General features: G+C 38.1%; 1 protein-coding gene across 4 annotated transcripts in view; it reads left to right on the forward strand.

The window, feature by feature from the left end:
* Positions 1-882: 882 nt before the first annotated feature.
* tp63 (tumor protein p63) overlaps positions 883-19,828 on the forward strand; it is a 60,427-nt gene continuing 41,481 nt past the window's right edge. For 2 of the 4 annotated variants that reach the window (XM_041791769.1, XM_041791771.1), the window contains exons 1-3: positions 883-1,020; positions 10,961-11,092; positions 11,191-11,320. In XM_041791769.1, the coding sequence (XP_041647703.1) occupies positions 968-1,020; positions 10,961-11,092; positions 11,191-11,320 (315 nt within the window). In that variant the 5' untranslated portion in view covers positions 883-967. Of the gene's footprint in view, positions 1,021-8,474; positions 8,562-10,960; positions 11,093-11,190; positions 11,321-15,859; positions 15,943-19,828 lie in introns of those variants that run through there. The other 2 variants (XM_041791770.1, XM_041791774.1) reach the window with 2 other exon arrangements.

Below are 19,828 nucleotides of genomic sequence, written 5' to 3' on the forward strand. Positions count from 1 at the left end.
ACAAGAGAGCAGCTTAGAGGTTTGTGTTCCCTGGATACACCACATCTATTTATTATCATTCCCCTGCCTGTGACCCTGCCTTTTATTTTAAACCTGTGATTCATCAACGGTTCATCTCTGAAAACCACACAAGACCTATAGGTTTACAGTGTCATAGTACTCAGATGAGAGGAAGAGTCGGATATTGAATTGGAAGTATGTGCTAAGATGTTAGCGGGATATAAGTGCGTGCTGAGATAAGAGTTTGCATGAGCTACTGTAAAGTATTTTCAAAGGGTTATATTTTTGTTCTGTGTAACTTTACATCAATATATTACCTTTCACTAACATCATGTGTGACATCTAAGATCTTATTCCCCATCCTTAAAATCTAATATCTGGGTAATAATGTTGAATCTTTTGCTGAATCGGCACATTATGAACCATCCCAGGCATTCAGAGAGTATTTATAGTAATATCAGGCATGCTTAAAGCTTCCTGGGCCTTGATTATGAACCATGATGCAACAGATGTGCCTTCAACCATGAAACCCAGTGGGGATTCTGGGTGGAAATATCAGAAGTGTCCAGAGAAACACAGAGCTAAGCTTTACAGCTTAGTGGCCAGCTAGCTGTGTTTGTTGTGTGGGTGGGTGGGTGGGATAGGGAGGTGCAGGGTCAAATGTAGTTGCTTGATATCTATATCCTAGCAACTGAGAGTGAGTGATATCCTGTACAACTGTAGCTGGGGATTGGTCAGAGAGCTGGCACAAGCCCCGCCTATTTGTAGGCTAGCCTCAGAAAAAATACCTAAATTCAAAACATCTTTCAAACTTTGCCCACTCTGCACTGTACCCTCAGGCACTTTAATCCAGGCCTTTGTTTATTTATGTTAGAAATATTTGTGATTTTTGCCGATAGTTTTCATGGGTATTGATGTCCAGCTGATAATTTGAAGATCTCAGCAAAGTGAAGTCTGGCGTGACAACATGAATTCACCTTACACAGCCGTGCAGTATTATCCAGAGTTTGCCTTTCATCGGTAAGTACATATATGATACAGAAACTGATCATTTAAAGGTTAATATCACTATCTGAAGCAAAATGATCTTACATGTTAATGTCTTTGTGTGATAAAAAAATCCCTATGTCAAAATACAAAGCGTATACTAAGTGTGAAATGTGTATTCAGCTGTTATAGTGAGGCTTTAAATGGAGCAAACTGAGACTACTGAACTTATTAAATGTGCTGGGAATCTCCCTCCTCTCTCTTTGACCCGTATGAACTCAGACTGAAAGTGTGTGAAGGTCCAAAGTGACCCGAGAACAGTTGTGTCTGCCTGGATCCTCAGCTGCTGCTCCGTCCTCATGTATTTATAAATGAGGCTCACTTATGGCAACAATGCATGCGTAAAGGGCCATCAGGGCCGAGGTGGCAGACACATGACATGGCATCATAAGGGCTCGCTTTTATTTATGTTGTCCAGGACTTAAGGCACTCTAAACACTTTTTTCATACATGTTTTTATGTAAAGATCCAAGCTGATTACATGTTACCACATTATCAGAAGCATCTCTTTCATTAGCAGAGATCTTGCTTGTACCGAAGCAAATAAACCCTCTATACATCCAAGTCATGATGAGAACATTGAATAGCATTAAATGCTTCTTCAGCCTCCAAGACAATATACTGTATGTATTTTAAGATAGTTCAGTTAATTATCAATGATGGTAATATGACAAAGAATTAATACATACGTTAGAGTGTTGATATAAGAAGTGGTGATGAAATTGGAGAGAGGCCAGAGTAGGTAGCTCATGAATAGAAAGATAAATCCTCTCTGATTATGTCTAATTATTAGTGACAGATGATTTGTTGATCATTTATGATCAGAACAGTGAGTTGATCAGAAAATCATTTACTGTCCATCCCTTACATTCTTACTGGTTCTTGAAAAGAAAGATGGAAAAATGTACAATAACAGCATGTTTGTTTGTTTTTTTAAATAATATCAAATGCATTTTCATAATACAAGTCAAAAGTACATTTCAAGACAGGGCTTAGGGCTCTGAGAAATGATGTGTAAGGTAAAAGCTATTTTTCTGTCTTTTAATGCCTCTAAGAACACTAAGATGAAAACAAGGACAATTTCAAAATTCAAAACAACTGCATATGTTTACACATGCATATGTCTTGTCTGATGGCCAAAAACACCCTTTTGGTCTCATCAGACCAAAGAATTTATTTCAGCTTGACCATAGAGTCTCCCACATGCCTTTTGGTCCAGAATCTGAGTTTTTGAGTGTCTTTCTCTTTGCCACTCTCAGGTGAAGAACCTAGGCAACAGATGTTTTATCCATCTCAACTGCTGAAGCTTGTAACTCCTTCAGAGTAGTCATAGGTGTCTTAGTGGCCTCTCTCACTAGTCTCCTTCCTGTACGTTCACTCAGTTTGTGAGGACGGTCTGATCTAGGTAGATTAACACATGAGCAATATTCCTTCCATTTCTTGATCATGAATTTAATTGAACTTCGGGTATACTCAGCACCTTGGAAGTTTTCATATCCATCCCTGACTTATACTTTTCAGTATCCTTTTCTTTGAGTTGTTTGGAGTGTTCTTTTGTCTTCATGGTGTAATGGTAGCCAGGAATTCTTATTAACCAGTGACTGGACCTTCCAGACACATTTTTTCTTTATACTACAATCACTTGAGACACATTCACTGCGCTCAGGTGATCCCCATTTCACTGTTTGTGGAACTACTAGCACCAGTTGGCTGGACCTCTGTTGATTAGGTCAGTCACTTTAAGGGGGGGTGAATATTTATGCAGTCACTTAAAATCATTAAAAGGGTAAAACATCCGATTTGTTACATACTTTTAATAGACACTCATGTTAGTCTGCCTGTCTGTGTTTAGTCAGCATGCCACTGTATCATTGCTGATTTTTGTTATTTACTGTTTGGTTCATCAGTAAAAAGACGAATATTTAAGAGAAAATATAAAATGTACCTAATAGTTTTAAAAATACAACAATTAAATGTTTTCTATGAATAAATACACACAGCGGTAGTTTTTCACAAAATACCTGCACCATGCTGTTATAAGTAGCAGATTCCATCAAAACTAGTTAAAATAGTTAAATCAATACATATCAGTGCTGCTTAGTCAAGGCTGCATGGTGGTGCAGGGGTTAGCGCTGTTGCCTCAGGTTCATCGTTCCTTATCCTGTCCTGGTCAGACGGGGCCTTTCTGTGTGGAGTTTGCATGTTCTTACTGTGCATACGTGGATTTTCTGCAGGTGCTCTAGCTTTCTCCCACAGCCCGAAGACATGCTCATTTGGTTCACTGGTGACTCTAAATTAACTGCCTGCTGGTGTAAGCATGAGTGTAGCTGTTTTTTCTCTGTAAGTCAGTCCAGTCATTGACTTGTAAACCACCTCAACCAGTCCTTAAATCATGCGCGTAATTTGGTGCGTCATCACACACCTTGTTCTTCTTTATGCATTTTTGTTCAGAGCCGTTGTGTTCGTTGTTCCATTTCAAACTTTGAGTTAAGTTTGAAAAAGAACAAAGAACATCTACAAAGCAAAATCTGACACCTTGACAACACTTTGAGTGACTTCCAGTGATGTCAAATTTGAGTTGTAGGTGTGTTTGACAGCTGTGTTTTTATTTTCATCTTTAGAGCACATTCAATTTAGTTCTTTGATCAGACACAAAGTTTGGTCTCTGTGGCTTCCATAAATTATTTTCCGGACCTTGATAAATACACTTTTCTGGTTTAAAGAGTGTTATAAGATGCTTTATAAAAATCAAGGTGGTGCTGTGATCTATCATTGATCAAGGGCAGTGTGGATAGCATTAATATGTTATGGTTTTTAGATTGTTCTGAGCTCTAAAGGTATCGTTTTGGTCCACTAATTCTCCTCCTCTCTTGTTTTCTTTGCATTCCAAACCTCACAGGAATTTGTGCCTTTCCTTTTGCCCCAGAGGATTTGACTTCAGACTGTTTCACTTCTATAAAAGTTAGGGGGATAAGAGGGGGACAAACTTTGGGGCTTTCTATTGTTTTGCAGTCATGTCCCTCTTCCAGCCAGGGCTGACAGATGAGGGGGAGAGGGTCTTAGGCCTTTGAACAAGTGATTAATAAGGACACAGGAGAAGGGCCCCGATCGGCTGGGCTGTTTGTTTTGATTGCATTTTCATCGGTCGGTGTGCCCAACCTGCCAAGAGACAATGGCCATCCCTGTTTAGTGCTGACCTTTGCCCCAGTCTCGTCTGGAGGCGCTGCAGCGTTTTTAAGTGGATGCTGAACAGCCTTCGCCTCGGGCTAACTGAAAACTCAGTAACCAGACACCAGAAAGCAGACAAACAACAGCCAGTGCAGGAATAAACCCATTCATCTCAGCAGCTAATGAAATAAAACACCCTAGTATTTCTTTGTACAATGCCAGTCAGTATTAGGACTTTATTTTATTTAATCATTTCAGACTTTCCACCGTCCATTATGCTGCTGAATGACCCTAATCTTCTGAAATCTTTGCATGAAATATCATTAGTCTAATTCATTAAGGTTAAATGCACTATATGTGAAATTTTCACATTAAAATGCTTAGATTAATTAAATAATGACTAAACCTATGAATCCTGACATAAGTCAGAGAAGCCAGAAAATCCTTAAATCACATTGTTATATTGTCTTTTATGGCATGACTGATACAATTTGTTTATTGTTGCTGTTGTGGAAACAGTGTATGCTACTGGAAGCTGCTGTTCTGTTGCTGTATCTCAGTCATGTTTTGCGCTGCTTACTTGTGATAGACCACAATTATTCTCAGCCATGATATCTGCATTCTGTTGCCCAACCATTACAATCAGTGTCACACTCAAATACAACTTCAAACTAGCTTCACATTTAGTTATCAATGACACCCTCTATCAAACACAGTGGCACAGTTAAAGAAAAATAGACAAATACTCAAATTAGAAAACTGCAATTGTGAGAAAACCTCCTCACCTGTAATCACTGATGCAGCTGTTGTCGTGGTTGACCACATCATTCAGTCTGCAGAATGTCCAGACAGAGGGGAAGTAGAATAGGACAATATTCTGATCCGTGACAGGATACATTTAAAGACATGAGATGCTGGGACAAAAAGAGATTTGATTCCATTTGATCTGACCCAATTCTATCCAATTTGATTGAAATGAATTGATTCAAATCACAACTTGATTTAACTGAAGGTCAAAGGTTTCTTCAGCAATCACTGTCATCAAAATGGAAATTCTGAAATATATTAAGATGGCAAAAAGAGAAATGTTTCATTCAAGTGTTTTTAAATAAGAATTCAAGAGGACCAAGTCAATTATTATAGCTAATGTCTGTGGGAAATATTATAAGGTAAAGCCAGGGATTAAGAGTTTACTGGTACAAAGCTACTCTAACATAGTTATTTGTTGGATTTGATATGTCTTTGGAATTGTATTTATTTTCAACTAAAAGTAACATTAATCAAGTAACCCAAATATATCCAGTCATCAAGGTAAACCGATTTGTTAGATATGTAAAAAATGTATATATTTATCAAAATAGTGCATCGGTGAACTCATGATTATATTCAGCTGAAAGAATTCAGATAAAAATGAGAAAAACTCTAAAATCATTAGCATTAACATTAAGGCTGACACCTTTCTCTCACTTGTTTGATATGCTCTCATCCAACCAAGATTTTCTGTGGTTGACTACAGCCCTTACCTTGCAAAGCAGATGGATACGCCCATTTCTGTGTTTCTCACTGGCGAATCCATCTTGCAAAGCTCCCATCTGAACAGTTTGGGCCCGGTTAGAAAGTGACAGGACCAATCAGCGACGAGGGGCAGCACTCTCAGGCGCGGCGGAGTTGTGAGGTATGCACGCAGCAACAAGAGGCCAGTGCAGTTATGGCGGAAGAGCTTAGCGTGGATGCTGCTAAAGCGCCAGTTTTATCAGAACTTGACCACATTTCTTCGTTAAAAGAAGAACAAAGAACAGCAGTGAGCTTTTTTCTTTTCAAAAACAGCAAAAGTTGTGTACTGACATGTCTATAGTCGCCATGTTTTGCGTTATTCCTCGGTGGCTGCGCACCTCGATCACGGCTACATCTCATGTTTTGTAACTCTGATTGGCCCGTAAAGATGTGACAGACACAACATTCATCCAATCACACTATGAGTTTTTTTCAAACCCTTTGCCCTTTCCCAAACACTTAGTATTGAAGGTTTTCCAGATGGATGTGTGAAACAAATCCATCTGGCGTGTCAGAAACTACAGCCCTACTTATTATGGGGAAATATTACCTTACAAGGCTACTAAGCCAAGCACATGGTATTCATGAATTCCATGTGCCTGGCTTATCAATTATATCTACTTTTAATAGAAACACTGTGTAAATATATATAACACATGAACTATCAAATGGAGTCAGGGCTAACAGATGTGCACAGTTATTTATTTGCATTTTGATAGTTGGTAATAGATTTCTGCTTACCTGTCTTGCACATGTGGGCCGTGCTGATTGGTGACTCGTTACTGCCACCTTCTGCTCCGGAGTAAGTGGTAAAAAAGACTTGCTATTATTTGCTATTGTTTTGGTGTTACCATGACTCAACATAAATGAATAGTTTAAATTTGAAGTTCTCGCATTTTATGCAAAATTAACATGATATAATCATGGTCAACCTTAAAACATTAATCGTTCATGTAGACTACATGATGCCATCTTGTAAATGTAGCAAAGTTACTTTGTTTTTTGAGTGCAAGAGCCCCCCTTTTGTGTTGGTTATTCAGAGTCCATTTTCATCAGGGTTGGACGGGAGAAGTAGCTGGAAATCCCTTCCATGATTCCCTGCTCTGCTGTCTTGTCATTTTCTGTTATTGTTTTTATTGACAGCCCCTAATAAAGAGGCCCCTGCATGCAGACATCCTTAAATGCATATTCAATTCAAAACAATTCAACTTTATTTATATAGCACATTTAAAACAACCACACAGATAACACAGCTGTAAGTGCATGCGCAACTGACTTCTGTTAGCGCATCCACCACTTTAAGCAATGGCATCTGGAAGAAGAACAATAGAAAGAGATTAAAAAGTTTTTAAAAGAAAGAAAGAGACTGATATAAGTGGAGGAAGCAAGAAGGAGGCCTTGCTAGCCATAACTCTGAGATTTATTCGTGAATGATAACGTCAGTTGTTTAATAACTCAAACAAAACCTGGAAAAAAGAAAATGAATTTATTGGCAAGGTTTAAAAGACAATGGAAGAAGTAAGCTGAAATAAGTCATTTTAAAGATTAACCTATTATTTTTCTGTTGTAAATATCAGAATGGATCGAAATGTTTAATCCATAAATTTAAACTCTGAAAATCAAAGCTTCACTTTAAAATTACACTAAAACAGCTTTTTATCATTTAGTCCTCTTAATTTTTCTGATCAAAAACTGAGACCTGAATCCACATATGTTTACTGATGTCTACAGCCAGGTTCAACCTGGGCCCTGACCATAGAATTAACTGTGTATTTAAAGAGAATATGTTATGCTGTGTAATTTCTTCATTCACCTTGCAGAATGGGAACTCTTTCCTTAAACTTAAATTAAGAGAGAATAAAAACATTAACTTAAAATAGTATATAAGGCTGACAATAGGAGCACATGGCATCATTAAATGCAGATCACATTTTAACTGTAATAATACTGAAATAAGCTGGCATGGCAGTTCATGCTGAACTTGGTTCACAAGTTTTTTTTTATTATGTTCTGCATCCTATCTCAGCAAACAACACTGTGAGTTAAAGCACCAAAGCCTTTTGGTTCAATAGGTGACAGTTAAACAGGCCGAACAGCCTTATTTAGAGCAAATTTCAAGCCAAAATCAAATATAGTCTTATTGAAGTAGAGCCAGCAGAGAAACCACACCTAATACTTCTCCTCTTCTGAAGAAATGAAACACACCTGTTCATGCTGTTGTCTACTATTCTTTCTATTAATCCACTTTGTTGTGCTGTTTTTTCAGCACAGGCCTGTGAGCCAATTGTCTATACTGTTAAAAACAAACCAGCCATGAAACTGATCTAAACTAACTCCTCCTGAAGGTCTGCTCTCTTATATCTGTACAAGTTTAAAATTTTTCAGGCTGAAATAAATAAATAGTTTTAGTCATAGTGTTTTGATTTCAAAGTTGCATACAGGATGCCTAATACACAACTTTTTTTTTTTTTTTTTAAAGTTTATCACCTTTTTTTCTTATTTGAGGTTCTTAAAAAGGATGTTGGCTAGACAAAATATTTTACCAGTTCTTTTAATTCTTCTTCAACCTTTCTGTAAAATGGAAAACAAGGAATTTTTCTTAGTCTTAATTCTAATTTCCATGTAGTTTTTAATTTAATTTAATTTTACTTTGATGATGCTAGTGATGAGCTACCACTTTTAATCTTAACTATGTTCCCGCGAGACTTGGCGAGATGTGAGTTTGGGCACAGGACAAGGATGAGACAAACGTCCAAAGACAGAAAATTATTGTCAAATTTGCTGCAGAGAAGGTAACGTGTTCTTATGGCTACATTTTCAACGCGGTTTGTATGCTAAATAAAGTCTAGTCGGGGCAAGCAGTGAAACGGTAGAGATGCAAAACAAAGGCTTTTAAAGGTGGGAAATATAAAAATTAGCCAAGCTAGCTGAAGATCTTTTAGCTAATATGGCCGTTGGACGTTTGGCTAACGTTACCGAATAGGCTTCAATTTTAACAACTGTAGGCGTTGCTTTATTTAAGCTTGTCCTCAGCTTTAATTACCAACCAAACGAAATTCAAAAAGCTGGTACGTGTATCTATTCTTCCGACATATATATATACTCAAATGTCATAATTGCAGATTATTAATTTTCAATTTGACCATACTAGCTCATAATGGTAGCTTGCAACCATAGTTAGACTCTCTGAGTCATACCTTTACTTCAGATAAAGTTTAATCACCTTTTAGAGCTGAATTCATAATAGCTATTTAAAAAAAGAAAAAAAAGATTACTGATCTACAGAAATTTTTAGGTTTTGTCTTTTATTTTTTTATTTTTGAGCGTGCTTAACATATGAATATTTGAATATTATGTTTTAAAAATCAGTCAGACTGTATGACACACCAATCATAAATAAAGCCCTGGACGGATTTGAAAGAAACCTGACATTGGCAATAATCTTTACTTCCTGCATTTGATTATTAAAAAATGAGAAAAACACAGGAAGTGTTTTTTTCCCCCCAAATAAATGCAATGGGTTTGTACAGGGTTAAATATAGGCAATAGACATTAACATTTTTCTATTGTTTTTTTTTTATTATTATTATTATTTTGGACATAAGGTCCATTTTTGTTGTCATATTCACTCTATAGAAGGTAAAGTTCTCATGTAGAATACTATTTTTCAACACTGTGACAATGATATTAAGTATGATGACTAAATTATTGTGAAATATTTCATATAAATTTAAGCATTAGGTATTTCTTTGACACTAAAGTGGGAAAAGTTCTTCAGAGAGTTTCTTATGTGAAGCTTGGTTTCATCTGATGCTGTGAGATTGTTTGAAATGTTGACATACTGATTGCGTCTTTGCAAAATTATATATTTATTCATTTTTTCAATAAATTCAAACTTTTTTGAAGTTTTTTTTTTTTTTCAATGCTTACTTTGTATTAATGAGAAAGTTGTGATATATTGTGCCACCCCAACAGGAACTTAAAAACCAAGATAATGCTCATGGCTTTGCAGTGAGGAAACCCCGGGAGGAATTAAAATACTAAAATTCAAGATTGAAAAGTCTGTCATATCATGGAGGAAATATATCATATTATTTTCCAGACTATTGAAATAGAGTAACATTATAAACTGCAAATGAAACCACAGAATTAAAGAAAATAAGATAGCGACAAAATAAATGCAATCCATAAAACAGGAACTGGAGAAGATGATTAAAAACATACTAGAAAAATATAATCAAATAGTATTACCTTTTTGACTGTTTTAATGGATGATGTTTGACCTGCTTTGATAAACTGTTCTAGCTACGTGTTCAGTTTCCAGCACACATTTAGTTTAAATGAAACTCATGTCTATAACTCCTGCTGTTTATGCATCATTGCTTATCTTTGGCAGCAGGTCTCCACATTAGGCTGTTATTGCTTAACCATCTGAACCAACATCTTCATTTGATTTGGTCCAGTCTGAGCCATGTCTTGACCTAATCTGCATTTTACAATTTTTTTTACAATTTAAGAACTCTTTACTCTCAGTGCAGCACTCTCTCATATCTGTACAAGTTAAATGATTTGCTTCATTAGATACACTTGTGGTTTGTAAGTCAGGTATTAATATCATTCATCACACAGAGCTGGGGAATTCCAAAACCTAAAATAGTGCCAGCTTCAGATTATACCCCCCGTCTCCACCACCTTCCCCCCAATCCGTCCAGCTGTACACATACCAAAAGTTGCAGCAGTGCTATCATATAGTCTGTGGGGGGAATTCCGCCTGTCTCAGACTCCTGCGTGCGCCACTTCAGCAGGAACAATGGTAGGCTGAGCTCTGAAGCAGGTGTAATGTTTCAGGGGAGCAGGTCAAAGTGCCTCTGTCTGAATGGTGCATAATCACCATTATGTGTAGTACAAATATTCAGTATTATGCAGGTTGACTTCTTCACAATGGAAGTGCCCTTCATGAATGGCTGCCAGCAGGACTCCTCCTCCTTCACCTCCTCCTCCTCCTTTTCCCCACTGGCTGGGTGGCCTAATCTCAGCCCTGCACATCCACAAATGTTTAATGTTTGCTGACATTGCAGCTGTGAAAACTGCACTATAAAATTGTTGTGCCTTATTTTGAAAATTCTATCAGTAAATTGAAATATGAGTAGCGAAATGGCAATAATTGTGTTTGGTTTTAACCTCCCTGCAGACTCAGGGACCCCTCTTCCCGCTCCTGGAGAGAGAGCTCATTCCTCTCAGCCATGTCACAAACTCAGCCAGCTCAGACATCTGACTTCTTCAGCCAAGATGTATTCAACCAACTGTTTGATATGCTGGACCAGTAAGTGAAAGACATTACAGCATTAAAAACAGACATCATATGAAAACACTCAGTCTTGAGATAAAATCCGTACATCTGCCTTGTCTCCTTTGTATCAGGTCTGCTATTCATTCTGTCCAACCCATTGAGCTCAACTTCACAGACCATCCAAGTGATGGGTCAGCAGGAAACACCATTCAGATCAGTATGGACTGCATAACCATGCATGAACCAGATGAGACCCTTTCTGTAAGTATGTAGGTTTGCTGTTAAAGAAAAACACAATTTTTAGTTTTTGTTGCTGTGTTCTCCTTACAGCAAGTAGACATCACTGTGTCGTAGAGCTGAGTAATTAATTGAAATTTCATCATTGCAATATGAGCATTTGCAATAAACACATTGCAAAAGTCTGACTTAATTCTAATACATCTGAAAAATTGTGTAATGGTTTATTGGATGGAGGCTGGAGTATAATGACCTGCTTTTGCACCATTTTTATGGTATTAAACTTTAAGATAATGCTGTCAGCTAGATTAAAGATTAATTGATGCCAGTGTAGTGCAGAAATGCTTTCTGAATTCAGGAGGGACATGCTCCAAAATATCCTGACACACCAGATAGACTGTTACATATATTCATCCCATTGGATATATTTCACATTTATCTGGGAAATCTCCTACACGACGCATTTGGGAAGGGCAGGACTTCTCGAAAAACTCTCGGGAGGTGATTAGATGAATGTTCTGTCTGTCACATTCATTACGAGCTATTCAGTGCGACAAGACAAGATGAGGTAGTCGACATACACAGCTGTATTTGCATCCTGAGCTTGACAGACTGGCACTGCCGTTGTTTATGAACAGTGGAGCTTGTTTGTGGATAAAACTCATGCCGGAGAAGTGGAAAAACATTATCTCTGACAAGAAAAGCTTTCAATGAGTTTATTTGCTCTTGCTTAAATAAAGAAATTTGGCCCAGCTCTGATAAAACTGTTGTTATACTACAGCTTCAACCGAGCTAATCGCTACACTGGTGGCAGCCATTGTACATCCTAGCTTACAGTACAACTAAACCCTGCTCTTAACCGCCGCCACGTTCTCCTCAAATAACACACAGTGTTTTGGTCTGTTCCCAGACAAAGCCAATTGTTATAGGTAGGAACTTTTCAAGATGGATCTGTCTGATGACAGACATGGAATCTGGCCAATCCATATGCCTTGCAGGGTTAGAATTAGGCATGGTGTTACAAGACTCTGAGAGGGGACGTGTGTGTCAATGTGTATAGAAAGGAAAAATTAAAACAAAGATAATTTACAGATAGTTTTTAAAACAAATGAAAATACATCCTTAATCTGATCACTGCACTGCAGAAAAGTTGGTTGTGAGGCAAAAAGTAAATTCTGAACGAAATTGACTTGAAACATGATTTTCAGCGCATAATCACAGTCATTCAGTTTTTTACAAGTGAAAAGACTTCCCCATACAAGTATGTAAGAAGCATATACAAATGAAGTGGGACTGGATGTAGTCAGTTTATTTTAGTTTTTGTTCAACAGATAAAAGAGCTAATCATGTAAACCTGCATATCAGATAAAATAGCATATAAACCTTAAAACTATCAAATGTTGCATATTTAAGTTTGTCGTAATTGTGCACTTAGGTGTGTTTGACTTGTAACTGACACTACTTTCATTCTAAGTTGTTGGGACTTCCAGCTGTGAATTCCTTTAGGTTTCACAATACAGAGTGTGCTGTACTTTCAATTCAATTCTTTTATTATCAATGGAATTTCCCTGAGACGGTTAAATGTGAAAATTCAGAGCTGAGCACTTTGACAGGGTTATCTGGGTATCTGTTTTTTTATTGAGATGTTGTCTTTAAGGGGATGATATTATCTCATTCAGCCTGAGTTGTGCTTGACCTGGGTGGCCTCTTGTGAGACAAAAGGCTCTCAGAGTCTGTTGATGGTAGAATTCAGACAATCACATGCCAGATGGTGCATTCTATCTAATGAACATTTGAGTTTCTAAAGGTTTTTGTGGACAGAATGATTTAGCACATGACACAGTAGTTAGTTTGAGTTTGTTATTTGTGATAACTTGGGATGGACACTTGCATATTAACCAGTTTAAGCGCTGCAGAAACTTTTTGGTGATATTTGTAATTCTCTTTGTCAGCTCCCTTCACTCTGACCTGCAGTTAGGGGCAAATCTCTGCCAGCTCTGCTGCTGAGAGATGATGTGCATGCTCCCCTCCCAGTGCAGGAATGCTGTTGTCCAGCCAGGGTGGAAAAAAATAGCAAATAAAAATTGTGCTCAGGGAGCTGAGTAATGTTAGCCTGTGTATCCCCCAAGGGGGCCTGTGCTCTCTTGAACTGGTGATTAATAGTCCCACAACCACCCACTTTCCTCCCCACCAAAGAGGGGCGTGGTACACTGATTGGCACGCCAGCAACTCAGGCAGCATCCATGTGGGGCTTAGACCGCGCTGCAGTGGCAGCTAGCCAGTCACCAAGCCCTGATCGTTATTACCAAGTCAAGTGTCTGTTTTGATGAAAAGAGATGGTGGGCAAAACCATCCTCACCCCACCTCACCCCTCCTCCTCCACCCATGTGGAGGTGTGCCTCTTTCATGAGTCATTAGAATGCAGCTCACTGTTTAGTGCCCTGGGGGACTTATTTGTATTGTGTAGGGTTTATGTTTAATCTGAAATTCCTTTTTCGGCTGGATTTTTTTTTTTCTGTAGCTGCAGGGCAACAATTTAACGCAGCACCTGCCTCTGTAGCAGAGGTCCCAACTCTCATCTATCAGTACGTGTCTCTTCTATGTGAAGGTGGGGGGTGGACACGAAAGGGAAGAGCAGCAAGCAGAGGGTAGAATAACATGAAGGAATGTAGCAGAAATAGTGGCAGGAGAAAGGCTATATCCTACCCCAAACAGCTGATTTTACACACAGATAAAGCTCTGATCAGCTGTGCGTGGAGCAGAGCGACACAGGTTGTTTCAGGCACAGGAAAGAGTTTAAATAACTTCACAGCAGAGAGTAGCTCCATCAACACACGGCTTCACTGGATCTAATTACATGTTTGTGTTTGGATTCTGCGTTTTTTCACCACAGCTCGTGTGTCTCTCTGTGTCTGATGGTCCCCTGGTTAAATGACCAAGAAGCTGATCAGTTTACTATTTCCAGGGAGATGCATATGATCAGCATGTAACTGAAACTGACAGATAATTGCTTAAGAATTTAATCACTGTTACAAGCAGATGTTAAATTTTGGTGATAGTGCTGGGCCGTACACAGCAGCAACAACAAAAAGATTAAGTTTTTCTCTTTTTTTTTTCATCCTCATTTCTTATCATTTAAAATGGATTCTAAAACTTCATTAATGCTCTTCATTCAAAACATTGTTGTATATGGAGATTTCTGTCAGTACTTTGTTCATTACCTCCGTCAAGGAGGTTATGTGATCGGCAGGCTTTGTTAGTTTGTTTATTAGCAACATAACTCAAAAAGTTATGGATGGATTTTGATGAAATTTTCAGGAAATGTCAGAAATGGCATAGGGAAGAACTGATTAGATTTGGGAGTGATCTAGATCCTTGGTTCCCAACCTGGGGTCCGGGACCCCCCGGGGGGGCGCCAGAGATCTTAGGGGGGGCACAAGGCTTTGTCTGCTCTGAGACTGCCAAAAATAGGTTTGCAAATATTGACTAAAACCATGATAAAGCAGTTATAAAGTAGTTCATACAGAGGAAAAATGGTTGGGAAACACTGATCTAGTTTTCTCACTCTCTGAGTGCTTCTCTGATTTTGTTCATATTTCTGCAAATTTTCTCAAAATTTGTGGATTTGAACCAAACATTACAATATCACTGGTAATCCTGAGCACTGAGTCAACAGTTCTCTCTTAATGGCTGATCACCTTTTTTTAAAACCCAAATGCAAATAACTGTGTTTATGTTATGACTTGACTCTAAAGAAGTATGATTGTATTATATGGTTTACAAGTTAAATGCACAGATGAAAAAATTAAATACTCTGACATTGACTGGAGTTCAGTGATCTGCACCAGTTCTGTTGTGGTTATACAGCAGTGATTTCCTTTCAGACATGGCATTTTTGATTCCCTTTAATGCATCTTTTCAGGCTGACAAACACAATTTGACTGCTTTTTCTTCCTTGACCTGAAGATTGACACCATACCAGGAAGAGCGTGCTTTTTTGTTGTATTACTCACCTCAATGTTGTAAACTCTCGGGGCAAGACTGGCTGAACTGTTAATATATAGGGGCGTGTGATTGAAATGGTGATAGTTTTCAGATGCTGCATTTGTCAACACCTGCTTATTTGTACGCTGTGATTAGCCAGACATGTTTCGTAAATTGCACCTGGACCTGGTGTTAAGATGGTTTTTAAACCAAAATCTGTGCTGGTTTTTAAACCAGATTGATAGATGAGGGCCAATAAGAGAAACAGGTAAATTCTTGTACAAAAGTTTTGTGTTCTCTACAATTTAATAAAAAAGCGCAAGCTTATCAATGCCGACTTAAAGGAATTTGGAAATTGGATATTAAGAGAAACAATCCAGTGTCATGCATTTTTTAAATCCATCACAATAATAAGAATCAGATTTGATACAGTAGTATCCTAACCTGACGTGCCAGATGGATTTGTTTCACACATCCATCTGGGAAAGCTTCAATAGGAAACGTTTTAGAAAAGGCAGAGGCTTTGAAAAAAACTCGGAGTGTGATTGGGTGAACGTTCTGTCTGTCACATCTCTACAGGCAAATCAGAGCAACAAAACACGTCTCGAGCTGCGCGTGCATAGCTACTGAGGAAAAACGCGAAACATGGCAACGATAGACATGTAAGTACTCGATTTCTGTCGTTTTTGAAAAGAAAACAACTCACTGCTGTTCTTTGTTCTTCTTTTAACAAAGAAATGTCGTCAAGTTCTGATAAAACTGGCGCTTTAGCAGCATCCACGCTAATCTCTTCTTCCATAACTGCACCAGCTCTTGCTGCTGCTTGTTTATGTCACGAGTCTGCTGGGCCTGAAAGTACTGCCCCTCGTCACTGATTGGTCCTGTCACTTTCTAACCGGGCCCAAACTGTTCAGATGGAAGCTTTGCAAGATGGATTCGCCAGTGAGAAACAAGTAAACGGGTGTATCCATCTGCTTTGCAAGGTTAGTAGTATCCATTATCGTGGCATCAAATTAGGGGTGCACCGATCGATCGGCCAAAATCGGTATCAGTGCTGATTTCCTTAATTTTAGGAGACTGGCGATCGGCCGATCCTTGTAAACAAGATCGGTGGATAAGATCGGTTTTATATGCCTCTACCTACTAAAATGTGAAAAATGAAAGACCAAAGAAACTGATATAATTTAGTAGTTTGGACAGCAATGCTTTAAACTTTTCATTTATATTTGAGAGAACTACCTTATGTGCAGTTAAAACAACAAGTTTGTATTGTTTCACGGGTATTGTTCGGTGTTATTCAGTAAAATAAGATTGGAACATTGAAGGTGTATGCTGTCAGTTATAAAAAAAAAACGGTATCGGCCAAAATCGGAATCGGCAGGTCAGGCTTTTTAAGGATCGGTGATCGGCCAGAAAATTGCAATTGGTGCACCCCTACATCAAATACTTCCTTTCATGTTGCTGCATCCATCCACCCAGTGGGAAAAAAGTATATTAACAATAAGCAGATCTCACTCTTAACTTCTCGTTTTACATAGCCTTAACTCTCACACTACAACACTTGTTTTACTTTTTGTTCTAAAGTTGAGATACAAGAAGCACAACCTTAATCTCAACTTGACTTATTATTTAGAGACTTGTAGTGTTTTTTGAGTCTGAGGTAAGCAATCATATGAAGCTCTTCTTTTATGTGTTCATGCTCCACCAGTTTGCCTCCAGCATGTTAAGAAGTCTTTTTAAAGGTGTAGCACCCAGGAGCGACTGCTTTCCACGGTCCGCTTGAAAGGCTGTTGAGTCAGTGAGTCAGTGCAAGACCTTATCTGACTCTGGATGTGGGGATGCTGCAGAAGAAGCCCCCATTGCCCTCATCTCTCATATTTTTCTTTCTTACAGCTCACACCAGACTTAGCCATACTTTGATACAGCAGTTTTATATCCCACCAGATTCAACTGAAAAACGTGTAGGTCACACCCTTTGAGAAAGTCTGTGAATAAATCCTCCTGCAGTTATCCCATGAATGTCTTTGTAAAAGATCAGTCATCCACATTGATTTCTTTATAATATCACATTTGAATTCAGTACTTTTCAGCATGCCTGATAGTTCAACTACACTGATGTGGATTCAGTTTCAGAAAGACTAAAAAGGTCTTCAAGGTTTTGAAGTGTTAGCTGTTTTGTTTTTGAATAAGTAAAATATTGTTTTATGAGGGATTAATAATTTTCTCTGATATCTGAAATGACCTTAAAATTAGAACTACTCCCTGACCAAATAAGCATTATTCAGGATGTTACTGTACAACAAATAAACAACCCCAGAACTAAACTCAGAAACTAAATAATACAGTAAACGTTCCAATTATGCTTTAGTGTTTGCACTTTCTCTGAATGTAAAAACCTATGGTAATTTCAGACCAATAACAGAAAAAACAATCACGCCTCTTGTTTTTTTCTTTTAGGGGTACAAGACAACAGCACAGAGGTTTTTGAAACTGTTGCGTGACTGATGTTTGAATAGATCTTGGCAAGCAGAAAGGTAGAGCGGGTGAGAAACCAGAAAGAAAACAAACCTGTTTCCACTTTCTTTCAGCTAAGGTTAAAACAAAAACTAAACTAAACAAAAGGAACTTTTTATTATATTTTTGACTGGCTCTGGAAGTCATCTTTATATCTGTTATACAAACATCAATGTTGAGCAAAGGTGTCATTCCTAAAGTCATAAAATGATGATACTACATGCAGCCTTTCCTGCTGTCCAAGGAAAATTGAACACATCATATAGGCGCCTTGTGTATAAAATGGAAAAACAGATTTACAATCATTACGACAGCTTTGTGTAATTATTTAAGTGTGTACTTGACACACCATTTTTATTTTTTCAGTGATGGCATGTTTTGAGGACAAATCAACCAGTCAGTCAAATGTATTTATAAAGCACATTAAAAACGTTGACAGAAGTCCAAGGTTGGGCTGTACTCATTGTCAGTTCAGTGGGTCAACTATCCAACTACATGGCTAAAATATCAGTGGACAGACGTCTTTGTAAACTGTGGAGAAACCCAGCATCTAGACTTAAAAGGCATACTAATCTCTGTACTCATGCAGTGTGGTATTTTGTAGTCATATCTTTGCTGGAAGGTTTCGTGTATTAAGAACTGGCAGGCTTTCTAGCCAGCAAGGACATCAGAAAGCAAGACGATACAAGGGCTATCATAAACAAGTCAACCACTACATGTTAACGGTGATTTGCACTTCAGTGGCTGAAATAGTATCATTTAGTGGTAGGTGGTAAATCGGTATTAATCCCATCACTGGTAAAATTTCTGCCACAGAATGGATTTTTGCAACACCTTCATCACCAGTTTAAATATGTCTGTTGTCATGTAGTGTACACGTGAGGCTTAAATGATGCTACCACCAGTGTAGCAAACTGACAGAAAACAGCCCACTCTGAGTCAGTCCAAGGCTATTATAGTTAAGAAACTAACTAAATAACTCACATTAAAATGTAAAAATTATTTTAGTTAACTGAAACTAAATAAACACAAAGCTTTACAAAAAAGCTAAAAACTAACCAAAACTTAATTCTGTGCTGACCAAAAAGACTAAAATAAAATTAGAGACAAAATCTCTAGTTGTAGGCTTTGATGGCAGCAGACTTACTGACATGGACACCCAAGCCTACTTTATACAGTAGAAATTTTGGGTCTTGAGTTGTACACAGACATAGAAATTGAATAAACAAAGAGAAAAGTGAAGAGATCTCTTGGTCCTAGGCCCCTGACAAGTTCCCCAAATTGCCAATAAAACTAAAACTAACACTAAAAGTAATAAAAACTTAACTAATACGAAGGATTTTTACAAAATTAAACTACACTAAACTAGCAAACCAGAAGAAAAAACAAATGAAAACTATACTGAAATATCCAAAACTATTATAACCTTGGTCTAGTCAAAAGAATGTTTTGCACATGACAAGCAGCTGAGTAACTCACCAAAACTAACCCAGCGCTGCAGTGATGCGGGATTAAAAACCGATAAAAAGTGCATTCAAACTTGTGAGTCTGCTGATGAAGTCCATGTCCAGTCCAGCTGTAAATGCATATTAGCATTGTTTAAATTGTCCAGTAGGTAAATGAGTTTTACACAAAGCAGCTTATTTCTTTTTTTAAAAGGATCGTTTCAGGATTTGTGGGCTTTGGTTTATTGCTGGGGGTTTTAACCGTTACCACCCAGGTGATGCTCTGTTTCCATTGACTGCCTGCGTCTGTCAGTGTGGATGGGAGCCTTTTCTGTTTTCAGGGCAGGTGTCTGTGCCCCCGTAGCTACTGCAGCCCGACACCTGATACTAAACTAATCTAGCTGACTTAAGAAACAGACCCTTTAAAGGAAAAACTTTAGTAAAGCCTCTTTTGTCTGAGCCCCTGGATCTGCAAATCTCTAGCCGCTGCCTGGTCTGACTCTCTACTTAGTTTCTCACCACTGTTGCATCTGAGGTGATGAAGTTAACAGAGATAACTGCTCTCTCTGAGGTTACTTCTAAACTCTTT

This window comes from Cheilinus undulatus, linkage group 7, assembly GCF_018320785.1.
Source record: "Cheilinus undulatus linkage group 7, ASM1832078v1, whole genome shotgun sequence".
NCBI lineage: Eukaryota > Metazoa > Chordata > Actinopteri > Labriformes > Labridae > Cheilinus > Cheilinus undulatus.